General features: G+C 37.6%; 1 protein-coding gene across 6 annotated transcripts in view; it reads right to left on the bottom strand.

The window, feature by feature from the left end:
- LOC128877619 (amyloid-beta-like protein) overlaps positions 1-17,070 on the bottom strand; it is a 42,916-nt gene that overhangs the window by 20,763 nt on the left and 5,083 nt on the right. For all 6 annotated transcript variants that reach the window (XM_054125076.1, XM_054125074.1, XM_054125072.1 and 3 more), the window contains exons 2-4: positions 7,748-7,801; positions 4,405-4,536; positions 1,626-1,752 (exon numbers count right to left, since the gene is read on the bottom strand). In XM_054125076.1, coding sequence (XP_053981051.1) covers positions 1,626-1,752; positions 4,405-4,536; positions 7,748-7,801 — 313 coding nt within the window. The remainder of the gene's footprint in view (positions 1-1,625; positions 1,753-4,404; positions 4,537-7,747; positions 7,802-17,070) is intronic.

Below are 17,070 nucleotides of genomic sequence, written 5' to 3'. Positions count from 1 at the left end.
AACGCAGTCGGTTACTGTCACGAAACGCGACTTCTGGTTCATTGTACCCAAACAGAACGCTTCGTCGGAGGCAATAAACGATTTCTTTTTCTGACGAAGGGAGAGGGAGAGAGCGTAAACGCTTCATCGACTGGGAATCTGTTTATAGGATTTTTAATTCGTGTGCTTATTAATGGGAACCTATTAACCTGTGTTGTTGATTGTTTATGTATTATATAATGCTCGATATATAGAAATAGAAGAAGAAAATAAATGATTACAAACAGTTATTTCTTGTTTTCGTTTCAATTAAAATTTGCTCAGGTATGACACGTACTAGCAACATGTAAAAATTATTGTAATAATAATTAATATACATACATTGATATAAAAAATCCTCTTTAATCCTACTTACTTAACGGAGAATTGGAATAATTAATTTTTAAAAGGATCGACGTTCATATCTGGTCCATAAATGCAGTTCGAAGCATATTCCAATAACATTTCCTCTGGACTCTATTAATACTTGAACGACTCTAAACTTCTGACTTGATATAATAGTTAAGAAGAAGTAGAAAGTTTTTGAATGAAAAACTTCCTCAACGTCGGATTGCAGAGCTCATCTCAAAAGTTTTATTCCTACCCATTGTTTCTAAAGTCCTAAGAAAAGTTCAAAGAATACGGTGGCTTCTTATCCACCTACATAATTCTTTTCTATGAACTCGTTTTACTTTCACGTGGCGCAACGTGGGCGAATGCAACCGTCGGTTAAACGATTCAATATATTTATCTAGACGTAAAACTAGTTGTCATCGAGGCGCAGGCATCGATAAAAGCGTAATTTTGCACGGGGCGTATAATTGTCCAGGCTCTTAAAGGCGAAACGAACGTGGATGAAGATCTCATTTACGAGATTTACGATACGATAATGAATGACTATTGAATACACCGATGATGCCATTAAAGAGTCATTCGATGCGAGCAGAATGCTTTACCCTCGTTAAAGTGCACGATCGTAAGCCGTGTTGTACGCTAATGGTTCAAATATTCTCTCAATCAGAACAGCGAATGGTAAATGGGAAATGTTTTATGGCTGGTGTGTGTTGAATGCGATAATAAGTTCTGATTTACGATTTTACGAACGTGGGATTGCAAAGATTTTCAGATGAATGTGTTTTTTTTTTTTTATGAAGGCACGAGAAACGTTAAGAAATAAATGAAACTATTTAAAACGGTTGAAATAGTGGACAAATTTAATTGGACCACTTAAATGGATCAAGTTTAATTCGGTTACTCAAATAATCCAAATAAAATTCGACCACTGAAATGGTGCTCAAATATTTGATGAATATAATTCAACCACTGAGATAGTTCAAATATAATTCAACTACTGAAATGGTTCACATATAATTCAACCACTGAATTGGTTTAAATGTAATTCGATCACTTAAATTATTGAAATATAATTCAACCACTTAAGTGGTTTAAATATAATTCGACTACCGAAATGGCTCAAATCCAAGTGCAGTACGATACACAATAAATAAAACTATAATCACCCGTCTGTATATCAAACAATATTTTCCACAATACGAGAAGTGTGAAAAGTACCAAAAATTAGGTGCATTTATTAAAACGATGCCTACCTAGACATCTGTACGGCTTCACCCATCGTGACAATTTGCACTTGGTCCTCCCTGGCTTGCACCAACCGCTGACCCTCACGTAGTGCGATGATTCGACTATGTTGGTGATGTCTCTCTTAGGGTAAGCCTAAAAAAATTCAAACGCAGATTATGTGAGAATAATTCTGTGATCTTTGATGTAGGATATGAAGAAAAAAGTAATGGAAGTAAATTAAATCTCGAGACAAAGTATAAAATCATATATCTAGTGGACGCAATTAATAAAAGTAGACTCGTGCTCTAGAGTGTATATGATCGCTAACAGTGTTTTTTAAAAATGTACGAATTAATTTAAATATATTTAAAACAAAAACATTCAATATAAAAAAAAAGTAATAGAATTCGACATAATATCTCCAATAACAATTTCAATTTCAAACAATTATCTCAAATAATTATAAAACAGAATAATACGTTACTTGAAATAATTAATAAATAAAAATTACATTCATCATTCTAAATATTAAATATCGAATTTGTTCCTAAATATCAAGCGTTACGAATAATCTTTTCCCCGTTTCATCGTCGTCGCATTTATTTCAAATTTCAATTTGCTAATATTTCGAATGATGTCATTTCGCAAGCGACCGGGTTCGATATTCACGGGGTGGCTGCACGCGTCAATGCAACTGCGGCTGGAATGTTCATTTCGAACCACCAAATTATCGTGCCTTTCACCCGATAACGCAGACATGCATCAACGTCGGAACGCGCTGGTAACTCGCCCGGTTATTGAAACCGTCGCTTGTCTATTTCTGTCAATTAAAAGAAAAAAAAGAAAAAAAAAGAAGAAGAAGAAATGAAAAAAAAAATGAAAAGAAAGGAAAAAGAGAGCTCCTCGAATCGACGCGAACGCTTGCGATCCTTTCAATAACGAGTGGCATCCACCCTCCCCTCCTTGTCGCTGTGCTTTCTTTGCATTGCGTAAATGCATGGCAAACTAATGCAGTACGTTCGTGCACGATTGAACATTTTTACGGGCTCTCCGACGCATGGCTGTGCTCAAGGTGAAGGAATACTTTTGCGCCCACGCGACGATTATCGAAGTTTCACCAGCTACCTTTTTCCGCGTTGCATAATTTAATGGCGCGAATCGTTCTTGTGTCGGTAATGGGAACACTAACTGGAACGGTTTACTTTGAAATCAATGTTCGCCTCTCGTTTTCCCCCTCGCGGAGAAACGATATTGGGAGAAGTAATTATAAACGGTGGTTCGCGTGGTGAAAGTTAAGGTAGTTATTTCGTGATGGTTGCGTACGAAAATATTGGGTTGTCCAGAAAGTTCGTGGCAATTTTTAAGAGACATTCAAAGACACGTTTGAATTTTAATATACATATATTTATTGAATTATATATGTACCATTTTGTTCCACAATTTTTCCACCTTCTAAGGGACGTATACGTGTTATTTGTTTTCAACCATTCCGATACATTCAGACCTGTACCGCCTACTAAAAATCGCCATGTACTTTCCAGATAACCCAATATAATTCGAAACTTTCTTAAAAATGCTGTCTCGTACACGTCCATAATAAGACGATACGTATATCTGCACGTGCATTCGTAATATACAGTATTGTCTCGAAATAAGCAACTCGGTATTCCCACCATTTTGTTTGAAGTCGCACGCAGAGTGAGACATCCAAAAAGATGTGATATGTCCGTGAAAACGGGAAGCCGAGGAGATTAGTGGAAAGAGCACAGAACATGCGTAAAATGTTTTCCCTTCCTCTGGCGTGTGTATTCTCCGAAAACAATACTGTTAGTTGTATGTAGTTTGCTGCTACACCGAACTCCCTTGTTTTTTCTACGACTTCCCCTTCGTCGAGAACAAAGTCGAGCCGAATAGCGTACCTCCCTCGAAGTAAGCAACTCACCAGCCCCGACAGAGTTGCTTATTTCGAGATTGTTACGGCGTGAGCAAAATAACTGGGTTGTATTTGAAAGAACGTCTTTCTGATATGCTCACTTCGGATGCGAACGTTAATGACAACCGAATTAATTAAACTATTGAAGTAGTAGAACTGGAACGAGTGTCTAACACTTTCTAACAAATAACTTCAACTTTATTTTGGTAAATCCAGCAGGTTCCTACGAGTTAGTTAACTTAGTGGCGGTTCGTGAGAATCCGCTCTTCTCTTTTGGAGTGACAATTGAAGATACCTCGGTGTATCTCTCCTACTTTCATTTGTCACTCCTACATTCTCAAAATGCAAAAGTCGCACGTACCGAGGATGGTGTAATAATTCATAAGAAGATCCCACAAAACAAGTATACAAAGTTTCATCAAAATCGGGGTTTGTTAATTTTTTGTTAAATTTGTTCATTTTGTTGTGATTTTATTAATGTTTATGGTTAATTTTAATTTCTTTTTGCGAATAAATAGCAATATGTTTATATTAGTAATGAAATTTTGATTTTTGTCCACAATTTTGCTATTTGTCCGCACTGTGCGACGGTCGCAACTAGAGTGATATCGACGGCAATATCAGCATAAACTCAAAAACAGCCTAGCTTCGCGAGCATGTTATAAACTATTGTTGGCCTTCCGTTGGTGGTTTGTGTCGCTCGAAAGGTTCAGACTCTACGGCAATTCTAACTGTACATCTATAGAAAGGCAAAATGTTTGAAGCCATTTACGAAGTAACAGAGACAATACTGTTGTCGAAAGAAATTGTTCGATTACGTTACGATTAGGATTACGTTACGATTAGGATTACGTTACGTTCCGCCCGCTTACCTTCTTGCAGTATTCGAGGATCTCGAGCTTGTCCGTCATGCAACTCTTCTTGTCAGCCGAGGAGACCCAACGTCCCTGCTCGCCCATGTGCTGTGCCAGATACACGTCTCCCGCCTCGCATAACGTTGCAACCTTAACGAAAAAGAAAAAAAAAACAGATACGTTTCGCATAAACAGTCAAGCCAATATCGTTGCCTGACATCCGGCCGCGAAAATAACGAAATTCCACGATACGACGAATCGAGGGAGGAAACCACATTAGGAGTCCGAGTATTAACTCTTTGCGCTCGCTTTCTTAGCATTCTATTGCCACGAGTGCTACGATTATGTGTTGGCTTCGAAAATGAGATCTCTAATTTGAGATTTGAGAATCAGGTCACCCTAATGCCTCAATGACAATCATTTTACTGGCACTTCGAGTTCCAAAGAAATTCAACCTAAAGAAAACCTAGTCACCTCTCGAGTGCAAACGGTTAAAAACGTTTCTTGCGATATTTTTTACGAAGGTGAATTTACGCAATGCTTTTTTTACATTCGGTAAATTTCAGAATTCGTTCCACACGGAAATGCTTTGAGATATCACGTTTTACTTTTTTTTTTTAAATAGTATTGTTTCTTTAACAGCTGATATCTCAAACATTTCCATGCGAAACGAATCGAAACAATTACCAGATATACTTTGGAACATACTTAAAATATTCTTCAAGATGGAGAAAAATTAAGTAAATTTTTCCCTGTAAGAAACGAATAGTCACGAAGACAATTTAATATTTGGCTTCCTAATGGAGTTTGGACCCTTAAGACGCGCTTAATCTTCGAGTTTGCTCTTGCGCGCGAGTTTACGAGACGCCTGAATGGAAATCCTCGCTATCTTGGAAACGAACAAAATTTTGTTGCGAACGTTTCCACTTGCGACCAAGTCCTACGGAATTGTCCGCGCCGTTGCGACAGAAATGCACGCCTCTTGAATTCTATTTAACCCTCTGCATAATGCGCAATTTCTGTAACCGGGCAATCAAATTAAGAGGAAGTAGAGTTTCCTTTACGGTATTAATTCTGTGAATGGAAGCACCGAGGTTCTTCTTTTACGTGTTTGTGTGTTGTTTATCCTTACTCTCTTTAAGTAAATTAAACGGAATTTACGCTGGCATCGCTTCGGTTTCGTGTATGACGTAGAACAGGTTTAGACAATCGGTCACGTTTGATTAATTTGGAAATTAATTAATTAGCGAATAGATGAACGAACAGGAATTAATGCTCGGTAAGTAAAATGAAATTTGTATGGTAAAGAATGAAGATAAATGAGGTCCAATAGTTTTGTGATCGACCATACAACTTCGTTTTTTCTTTAAATAAAAAATTAACGACTTCACGAGTAGATAAGTAAACAAAAATTAATTTTTGTTTCAGAGAGAAAAATGAAATCGATTCAACACAGAATAAAGATAAACGAAATCTAATAACTTCATAATCGATCACGCAACCTCGATTCCTTATTGTTTAACTCAAAGATTAAATACTCTTGCAAACTATGAAATAAATTTTACCTACTAAAGAATGAAAGCAAATAAAATCTAATAACTCCGGTCCCCCTTATTCAACTGAAAAATTAATTTCCAAATACCTAAGCATTTTTAAACCGCCAATATAATAAATACAGCGAACTTGAATCTTCCATTCTCCAAACGCGTGTATCCCAGAAAGTTTTATTGCAGTCACTTAAACGCGATCGTATCTGATAGTAATAAAACCAACTCCGTCTCTGGAGTATATTGCACAAATTTGCATTACGTCCTTTCAAACGATTTAATTTAGCAGCGAAGCGAAACTGTATAGTTAAATTCCGCCGTGGATATGAAATTTTCTCAAACTGCAAGCTCTAAAGAATCTATCGAAAATTCACCACGGCGAGTAAAATATTATATATACCAAAGCAGCGACGAAAATAACGTCGAATCGATAGTTTCGATGCCAGGGAACAATGGATAATTTTGTATCGAAACCGTTCTAATTATCCGACTGGCCAACAGAATCGATACCTATTATTTCATATCTATGCGAAATTATTGGCTTGTCGCCCCTATAAACAATGTCGTACGATGTTTATTCTCGTCACAATACTATTCGTTAACTAGTATCTCCATTATTATATCAACGATTCGTATAGGAAAGTTTCGAGTGTTCGGGTTTTAGAATTCTGCGATCTTTGTTGACTCGTTTGTGTGTTTGTTTCAACGATAGTTAATAACCTCGAAAAGGGCCAACGATTTACTGAAACGTTTGTTCACAAAAAAAAAAAAAAAGAAAGCACTTTGTGCACAATTTATTTTTGATTGTAACCAACAGAAGCCGGAACTTCATCTTTCAGGCTTTAAAATGCGAGAAAAGGACCCTTGAACTATTGTACCGAAGGTTTTGTTAAAATACATTGTGGTTGTATAATTGATAAAAAAAAAATCTAAAAGAATGGTTACGTTGCGATGACTAGACTGCGAATTTTATGCATTTGTGGGGAACAATAATACAGGAAACGTACATAAAATATACATAACGTTCGGTGGAATATATTTCTACGATTATTAGAATAATATTGCTATTTCATTTTGCATGAGTACACATACCTTTTGATTAAGTTTGGCATGTGTTTATTATACTAGTTCGCATCATAAATGCGATCATTAAGTACAGTGTGCATACGACCACCTCCATTTATAAATATATAGACATTTCTTATTTTCACGGAACAATTAACACGCACCGTAATTTATTGCTAGACTACAGATGCTTATGCAAATTAATATTTTTACAGATCGAGACAAAGAATTCAGATTCAATTGAAAGTATTATGCATTCCTCAATTTATGTACACTCCTGCACGATTTCCTCTATTTTCACTTGCCATAAATGCGTAAAAATCCGCAATCTAATCGTAGATGTTTGTTTACGCTTCCGACATCCCGAATAAAATTGCTAGATCAGAGTACGATGAAACACGCACGGAAATTGGCTAATTTTTGACACTAAAGCATTTTTTTTAGGACTTTAAATAATTCGATATCATCCCTTGTTGGTTTCTATGTGTTTTCAAACGAAGAAATTCAACATCGATTCTATTTCATACCGGATAAAAAGTACGTGTTTATAAGCGGTGGTATAGTTACGCTCCGCGGCGTAGTCGCGCGTAATTTCGTTGGAGAATGGATGGCAAGACTGTGTCTTGAGCGGAAGTGATTTCAGACGTCTCGCGTGGAGCGGTGAACACCGCCGGGATGTAAAATCGGAGTGCACCGCGACGATGACATTCGTAAGGAAAACGAAGCGTGAATTTTCAAGTGGTACTCACTTGCGGCTCTGATCTTCCTCCAGCTGGTGCCAACTCGAGCCTCTCCGACACCGCCTGCAATGCAGAAAACACCAAGATATTCAGTTTCGCGTGAAAACTATGCACGTTTCCTAAGACTTTACAACGTTTCTCACGGTATCTCGCGTTTTCGCTCTCGATTTGCGAATTTTTCTTTTCATATCGTCGACAAGATACATCGACGACGAAATTTTATTCGAATAACAAATGACCACTAAACGGGGAATTTATAAATGGACATTCGCAACGTGCATTATATACGTTTATTTGATTAAATTATTCAGCCGGATATTTATCAGCAGCTTTCATCTGATTAAATTATTCAGGTGAACATTCAGATTATTCGAGTTTATTCGCAACGTTTATGTAACTCGATGTACTTCTAGTTGATTTATAATTCAAGTTGTAATTACGTTACCAGAAAAATGACGAAATAAATTCTGGTTATCTTTTATTCGTTCGGAATTTTAATTTAGATACGTATTTCCCTGCCTTTGATTATCGCTACGTACTCCATTTTGGATTATGCGCGAACATAAATTTATCGATTTAATAAATTGTTCAGGCCCGTTTAACCGATCGAGTATCGAATTATAATTTCGTTCGAAATTGATATGCACGTTGTGCTTAAAAATAATTTGTTACACGGGAATACTGTACGGAAAATAATGTTTTAATGAAAAACAAACTCCCTTTTTAATGTCACGTACCCTATAAATAAGGCGCTGTTACTAAGAATAATGTAATAATATCCAGACACCTTGTCGAACACCATAACGTGTAATTTAATATTCAAGAGCACTGTTAGCTTCTGCAAACGTTATTTTATTATGCGCGGAAATTGATTCTGTGCCTCTACATTTTATAACTCTAATTTAAACAGATACGACTTACTCGTCATTTTGGAAACGTACTCGAGTATACAATAACTCTGCGTTATGAAAAAAAGCAAAATTCTAAAGTCCACCAAGAGATATCCTCAAGTCTAGGAGAATCGTTTACCGTAATATTGTTTAAATTCTGGTTCTGATTGGCTGTTGTCAATTTCCTGGCAAAGTTCTAACAGACCAACCAATCCGTCGAACTTTCCCGTGGTAACGCTCGATGTAACGCAAGGTATTAAGCCAGAAGACCGTGCCATGAACCAGCTAACACAAGGGAATTAGATTCCGCCCCTAATCGGTCGCTCGAGCGACGGCGGCGGCTGTGTCGCTGATTTAGTCATCTCAGCTCGGCTAATGACGTATTAACGGGCTATTGAGCGCCGATAGAGGGACTGAAACGGCTACAGACAATCCGTGTAATCGATGGAAAAAGAATCACAGAGGCTTAACGCGGTTTGCTGGCGAACTTGAATCTCGTAAAAATTTCTACGGATATTAAATGTCGCGTCGAGGTTATCGAAAATTAGTTATTACGAAAATTCTTATTTATGAACCGATTTTACTCAAATTCGCACCATCTAATATTCAAATAGAAAGAAAGCTTTTTATCTTTGGCAGAATTTGATTTGGCAGAAAATCTGATCTTTAATCCTGTTCAACGGGAAAACGTCACACGTTGCTAAAAAGCAGGTGTTTCTGGAACAACTCGACAAGACCTACAATTTGAGGCACGACTCATTAAAAAAAACGCGTGTCCACTTCTGGCCAACTCCTCGTTAGCGGTGCAGTTCATATAAGCAATTTCTTTTTTCTTTTTCCTATCCATAGAGGGTTGCATTCAGTTTTAATATACCACCCGAAATTAGAAACAAGTTCAAGTGGACGTTAGTTCACAATCACCTACTTTTCGAGACGGAGAAACGTGATAAATATCGGGTCGTTTCGAAAGTCCATGCCGATTTTTGATAGGTGGTGCAGGTCTGAATATGTCGAATGGCTGAAAACAAGTAACATATACATATGTATATGTACATCCCTTAAAAGGTGGAAAATTTGTGGAGCAAAATGATACCTATGTAATTCAACAAATATATGTTACAATTCAAATGTGCCTTTGAAGTTTTTTTTTCAAAATTGCCACGAACTTTCTGGACAACCTAATAGTTGGGGAATCGATGAAATAATGATTAATTTCCAAAATAATTTGTTCGATTAATCGTTCAACGTTCCATAACAGTTTCTGTGAAAATTACAACATTTTAATATCGTCTTTCATGAATCCAGGGATGGTCGATTTAAATTCTACGTTAAATAAATTCATGGAACAGCTACCTTAACCTTCGAGGCAGCCTGCGAAACTGCCTTGGACGTTGATAAATAAACGTTCGACGACTAATAACCGTTGGTCGCGACTCGATCTCGCATCGGCAGCACGCGATCTGGTACGGCGGCCAGGAGACCGACTGCTCTTATTACTCCTTCGAGGAGAATGCAAAGCGAGATCGTGACGTACTCCTCTCTGTAATTCGCGACGACGTTTACGTCGCATAACGCGTTTGCCACACCTTGTCTGCATCGCTGGGTCACTCTCAAAAGTCACTCTCAAAAGTCACTCTCGCTACTCGAAATAAATCGAGAGAAAAGTTTTCGCAAATGTTCCAATTTAACTCCAAATTTCATTACTCTTGCCTTACTCCATTTTAAACATTCGAATCCCCAAAATGAAGATATAATTTGAAGATGCGAGAGCAGAGCTCAATCATTATGATAATCATTTTCACAAAAGTTCCAATTTATTACCTCGAATATAATTACTCTACCCTTACTTCATTTTAAACATTCAAATCCCCGAAATGAAAATATAATTTGAATTTCATTAAATACCAACCTCGCGGAAGAGAAAATTTTAAGTAGAAGAATTCGCTTCTGCTAATTAAAAAGAAAAATAGTTAAATGCGACTAAAAGAAAATCAATAAAAAAAAAAAAGAATAACGATTGCTGTACATAAATTGTAGGCGTATCTAATGACATACAGTCAGTCCCATAAATATTCGTACCTTCCATTGAAGAAATTTCTTTAAATTAAATGCCAGCGCTTGATATTTCCAAGTGTATGTTTGTATAAATGCGTTGATGTATATATTATGTGTACACGTATACATGTCATATATACATGTATACATTTATAATGAAAAATTCGTTTGGTAATATCAAAACTATTATTTAGTTTAATGTAATAAATTTCTTCAATTCGAATTCCTTCGAACAGAGGGTACGAATATTTATGGGATTTAATACACGTATGTCCAATGTTCGAATGTAACGGATACCAATGAAAATCATCGTCTACACAGAGAAATTGTGAAGGTTGTGCCGCAATCAATACCGACGAGCGTCTACTTGAATAAATTGTAACTCGAACCGCATCCACTATGTCTGATTACCCGACACAGGACAAAACAATCCGCAGCAACCGACTGCGGAGTCTGAAACACTTGTACGGGTCTCATTTAAACGGAGCTATCTCAATCCAGCAGTTTCTCAGGGTACCTTTCATTTGAAATCCACCCGGCAAACGCGCGTAGCGATTTCACGTCGTCTCGCTCGAGCCGCAACAAGAGACGCTTTTACCGATCCCCTTTTCTACGCGAGAGCGGCCCGAGTGGAACCAGGTTTCTGACTTTCTGTTCCCGTTTCCGCTCATTCCACCGCTTGTTTCTTCTTCTTTTTTTTTCATTATTATTTTTGTTTTTTAGTTTTATTGACCAACGTTGGATCCCATACGAGCCCACTAGCAAATATGTAACTACTCGTACATACGTAATTATTTGTAAATATTGTCTTCCATCGAGATAAGTCGAAGATAATTTATGTAAATTATATCGGATATGGGAGTTCTAAATAATCAAATACGCTATATATTAGAAAATAGATTTTATTTCTCACGGCGGTAAGGGACGTCTTTACGATACGAGATCTCTTGGTCGACTAACTAAACCTTCGACACCAGAGGGAAATCAGGGTTGCTCCAAAACAATATTAAATTTAAATCTCTGATATCTTCTGACTGTTTATGCTTCACGTTGCCACAATTCGACTTTTAAAGCATCGACGGCGACACGTAGGAGTGAAACGCTTCGGACAACGCCGATTCAATTTTGAAGAAAGAACAACAAGTTCATTCTTCGTTAAGCGTATCGATAATCCAACAAATTAATCTTCGAAGGGTTACGCGAGCCAAGCATCCCCCTTAACACGTTCACTGCCAGACTGATACACTTGAAAATTTCTACCGCGATTTAATTTTGTTTACAGACTTTTGGAAACTGCGTAACGAAACATTTATTTTGGTATTTAGTTTTGTAACTTCGTCAAAATTCAAGTATCTCGTTTAAATTCATTTTCTACGACACTTAACTTTCAGAATTAATAGTTTTCGTTTTTCAATGAAAAGCACTGTCGCCCATATATGGGTGACGTGACGATGATCAACGTGTTAATATGAAATTTATAATCTACCTATTCGTTACGTCTCTATAATTCTTACTATCCATTATTTCTATTCCTGAAATCAGTTTTCACCAAATTCGAGATCAAAGCGAACCGACCAACCGCCAGCAATGGCGTCGCGAAGAGGAGACAGAGGATTCCGCGTCAATTTCATTTTGACGCGCTGCCTGGCAGCCATTTAAAGCTGATTACCCGATGTTTTATATAAGATTCGATCTAAGTGGATTTACTTAATGCACTTAAAGCGAATCTGACCGCAGCCTTAAGGAGCTTCGGCCACACGCGACACCGAGCCGAACGGAGTTTTCAGACGCTGACGTACGCGAACGCGAGCCACCGTTCCTTTTTCTCGAGGCACTCCAATGACGGCCCCCGTCCCGTATCGTCGATTCCAATATCGATAAGAAAGAACCCGACGTAGACGCGGAGTCTGCGATAAACGAGAACCGCCGGCGGCTATCTGCGCACCTTTCTGAGATCTCGCGATTATTTTTAAGATTGAAAATCTTTTTATTTTCGAACAGCCGAAGTTCATGGCCCGTTTTATGGCGAAAAATGCTGTGAGGCGATGAAATGGGTGGGTAGTAACAGAATAAATATATATAATGGCTGTGTGCATTTATCGTAGAGAAATTTATGTATTCAAGGAGATTTTACTGTAGTAACAAAAGAATGTTCCGTTACAATTGGTTCTTAGTACGTCGAAAACCAATAAAGGGGTTTTCGGAGAAATAAACACGTCCTGTCGCGGGAAATCATTAAATATGGTGCAGTAGGTGGTGGTTCGCGATCAGTTAGTCGTGAGATATCCTGTCACTTGATTTTCAATCTCTCCAACTCTTGCGTGTACGCGAAGTCTTTAAATTTATTTTTCTTCTTTCTCGCGCGATACAATCGTGATTCACCGTTCGCTTGTTCTCTAAGTGTCGCGTGGCCTACTTTGGGGAACTATACGTACGTTTAGGGTTGAGTTGAAAAATAGCAATTTGCTGAACCTCGCCCTTTCGACTCGCCTCCTCTACGGTTATTAAATGTCATGTTTTTCACGCGGCCACTTCAATTTTTTATTTATATTTCGCTTGTCGCGGCGAGTACGGTCGTTTACTAAAAAAAAAAAAAAAAGTCAAAATGTGGATGGATATCTTCCGTGGAAATTCTGCCGGTTCAACTTTGTTCCTTGTGGCGAAGTGTAATTTATTTATATAATTATAATTATCGATTATTAATAGTGATTTTAGTTATAATTATTACGATATAATAATATTTTAACAATGGTACATTCACTTACGGAAAGTAAATTATATTTCGCTACGAATGATAAAATTGAAACGACAGAATTTTCACGGAAATCTACGACCACAGTTTTGTTTATTTTATTCAGCGACTTTATCCGCCCATTACGTGGTAAATAAAAACAAAATGTCAATTATATCGCATATTATAATACTCTTTTATTTATCTACTATTTGAACATCCAAATATATGATATTTCGATATCGATATTATATAATTGGATATCATTTTATTTTAAAGCAATCCTTTATTTTATAAATCGATAAAGGAAATACGATACGAAGGAATAATTGAAACAAATAATACAACGTCGGATTTGGAACGATTCGGAGGAAGCGGATGGAATCATTAACGTCGGTATTCTGAGAGATGAACTAACGAGCGTGTAATGTAAATCGCTGTTTCCTCGAGTGAGGTGGATCTCATGATACGCTGGGTGGAAGCAGTAGTAATAATAATTCCCATCGCGCGGTGGAGGTAGTTATAAAAAAAAATTAATAATTTTAAAATCATTTTTCCAGCCGAGCAATCAGCGTTTACAGCTTGAATAAAATCGAGGAAGACTGAATTCATTGCGCGGATATCTCGTTGTATATTCCTCCAAAACAATATTAAATTTAATATCGAATCATTTAGTATAATATAACTGAAGCATTTAGTATCAAACAGTATTGAAATTACGTTTGGAAGTTATATACCTGTAAAAAGGACGACAGGTCCTGATATGAAAATTGAAACAATAATCATTTCTGACCATAACGAAACAAATTACGGCAGGAATTTACCATCCAATTTTGTGCAAATACCAAAAATTAAAAATAGCTCCACGAACCTCAAACAATATAGATGGAAAATTATTGCGCCTGTTTTTTCATACTTTATATCCTAGGTAATGTACAAGTTAGGATTGCATGACAAAATTAATTATGGTGAAAATTTAGTGTCTAATTTTTTTCAAATAAAAATCAAACATACTCCCATCGATCTGATCCTATACAATATTATTACGTCTCTTTTTTCATACTTCACGCCCTCGTCTAAAATTTAGTGTCTAAAATTTAGTGTCTAATCTTTTTCAAATAAAAATGAAACATACTCCCATCGATCTGATCCTATACAATATTATTACGTCTCTTTTTTCATACTTCACACCCTCGTCTAAAATTCAGTGTCTAATCTTTTTCAAATAAAAATGAAACATAGCTCCCATCGATCTGATCATATACAATATTTACGTCTCTTTTTCATACTTCACGCCCTTGACCACTTCAACTGTACAGATCGTAACAAAATCAATCACGTCAGGAATATACGAAATGTTTCTGAAAAATAATAAAAACGAGAAATAGGTCCTCCTTTGCATACCTCCTATCCTTGGCCAACTCTACCCTCGGCCCTACTATATGTTTGGCAAAACCACAACGCAGACGTATCTCGGATCGAGGGTTCAATTCATTCCCGGAAAAAATGTCAACAATTTCCCTCGTCGAAACGGCCGGTCGGTTAATAATAATGCGAATGTCTAAATTTGGGTCGTCGTGTTACCCGTTAATTTCACAAGCACCGCTGCTACTTCGCGCCAGGCGTTTGTTATTTGAATGGCTCTTGCGGGTGCTCTCCAACGATTTATTAACACCGTATTGTTAAACCTCTTCAAGCATTCGCAAATGGAACAGGGTCCGTCGTTGCGCGGAGGGTTCATTCGAGGCTGCCAGAAAGCTTTCGTTCGCGCGGTGCTACTCCTACGGCCACGGAACCCGCTGAAAAACTAATAACGACGGTGAATCGACCACTCGACGCCGTTGGAATTATCGTCGGTCGTTAATCTTTCCGTCAACGAAATTTGTTGCCGCTTCAACGTTCTGCGTAAACTGCGCCTTTCAGGCCGCTCTGGGGCTTGCACTGCATCGATCCCGTTTTATCAACAATTAAAAGTCCGCGTTCCTGGCCGGGGTCAGCGTCTATGCTTGCTATTATTCGTGACCCTCCCAACATCGAGGCCGAACCGGCGAGAACACGCGAAACGAGGAATCCTTTCTGGGGGAAATTGATAATTATAGAACCGGGGCCTGTTCTTGTATCTTTAAGGGGCTTGGAACATCAAACAATGAAAAAAAAACACTTGTTTTTATTTTTTTTCTATTAAAATTTAAACGATTCTGAACAATCTCTACGGAAAGAAAATTGAATTTGGAGCGCTAGAAGTGGTAAACAAAATTTTTTGAAAAAAAAGAATGGAATTTTTTTTATCGTAGTCGACGATAGCGTAGTAAAACTACTTTTATAACGATAAACATTTGCCTCGTGTACCGAACCAAATATAGGCAAAGAATTATTCATATCGCGATTCATAGATCAATCTGATAGTTTGAAACCCACCCTGTAGAAATTAATTCGAAAGAGACCGAAACCTTTTGCCAAGTTTTTTGTGTCGGAAGGTTCCAAGTCGCGATATACGTAGAATATCGATTTTATTGGCGAATTTCAGTGGGCGAGGGGAGGAAAAAAATGAAACAAAATTGAGAAAAGACACCGCGAACTAAGGCGAGCTAAAAGAATCCGCGTCGAAAATGAAAAACGCATTGAAACTCTTTCGTCCTCGTTTGCTCCGTGCTCCATTACCAGAGCATTTTCACGTGCGCCGGGCATGGGGGACAAGAAGCCGCATTTAAGCGGCGGAATATCCCTTTTTATTCCGTGAAAACCGGGCTTTACGGTGAAAATGGGACCACGGAAAATGAGGAAACGTCAAAAAGCACGAGGAAACCTTTGACTGGCGCGTTTCAATCATGCGACACCGCCGCGGCTTTAACAGAATCTGGGTAAAGATCGTAATTGCGCGCGAGCAAAACACGGATCGCAATAATATTAACACTTCCGCGTACGTTCGCGTCGTTCCCTGTGTTTTCCATTGTGAACAAAGCTGGGAACGACGTTTGCGCATCCATTGATTAAAGATTCGATCGTTGTAATTGCGGTATTAATTGAATTGTAATTTTTATTCGAGAGTCGTTTGGCCAAAAAATGTGACTATCGGTAATTTAATTCTTCGTATAGAAAATATTTTCATTATAATTCGATAATTATAATAGTATTAGGGTGTCCGAAAAGTTTCTTTCGCTTTATTAATAAGTAATACATGGACAATAGTTTATGTTTCGTGTTACATTACTGAATTGTGCACGATTCATTTTGCTCCATTGCAACATGAATACAGTCGGTGTAAAAAGTATTCGTACAGCAACCAATTTAAAATAAATGCCTCGTGCGAAACATTGAATGTCAATGCAAATAACTTTATTCGACATTGGCTTTCATAGTGTCGTCAGAAAAAAACTCCTTGAAGACACCTCGGACAAACAATCGAGCTACAATGGGTAATTATGTCACACCGACTGCATTCATAATCGCAGCCACTTGTAAAATTAATGAGCTGCGGGAGGAGATAATATTGGTCAAGGCATCGCGAGTATATAATTCCTACGCACGTAATTATCTAATAGTAGATTCCATCGCGAAACGAAGCCTAATAAATTTCGATTACTCCTAAAAACCACAGGTTTCCCACGTGAGAGAGAGAGAGAGAGAGAGAGAGAGAGAGAGAGAGAGAGAGAGAG

The sequence above is a fragment of the Hylaeus volcanicus genome, chromosome 5 (genome assembly GCF_026283585.1).
Source record: "Hylaeus volcanicus isolate JK05 chromosome 5, UHH_iyHylVolc1.0_haploid, whole genome shotgun sequence".
Taxonomy (NCBI): domain Eukaryota; kingdom Metazoa; phylum Arthropoda; class Insecta; order Hymenoptera; family Colletidae; genus Hylaeus; species Hylaeus volcanicus.
This window is presented reverse-complemented; position numbering and strand designations above follow the sequence as displayed.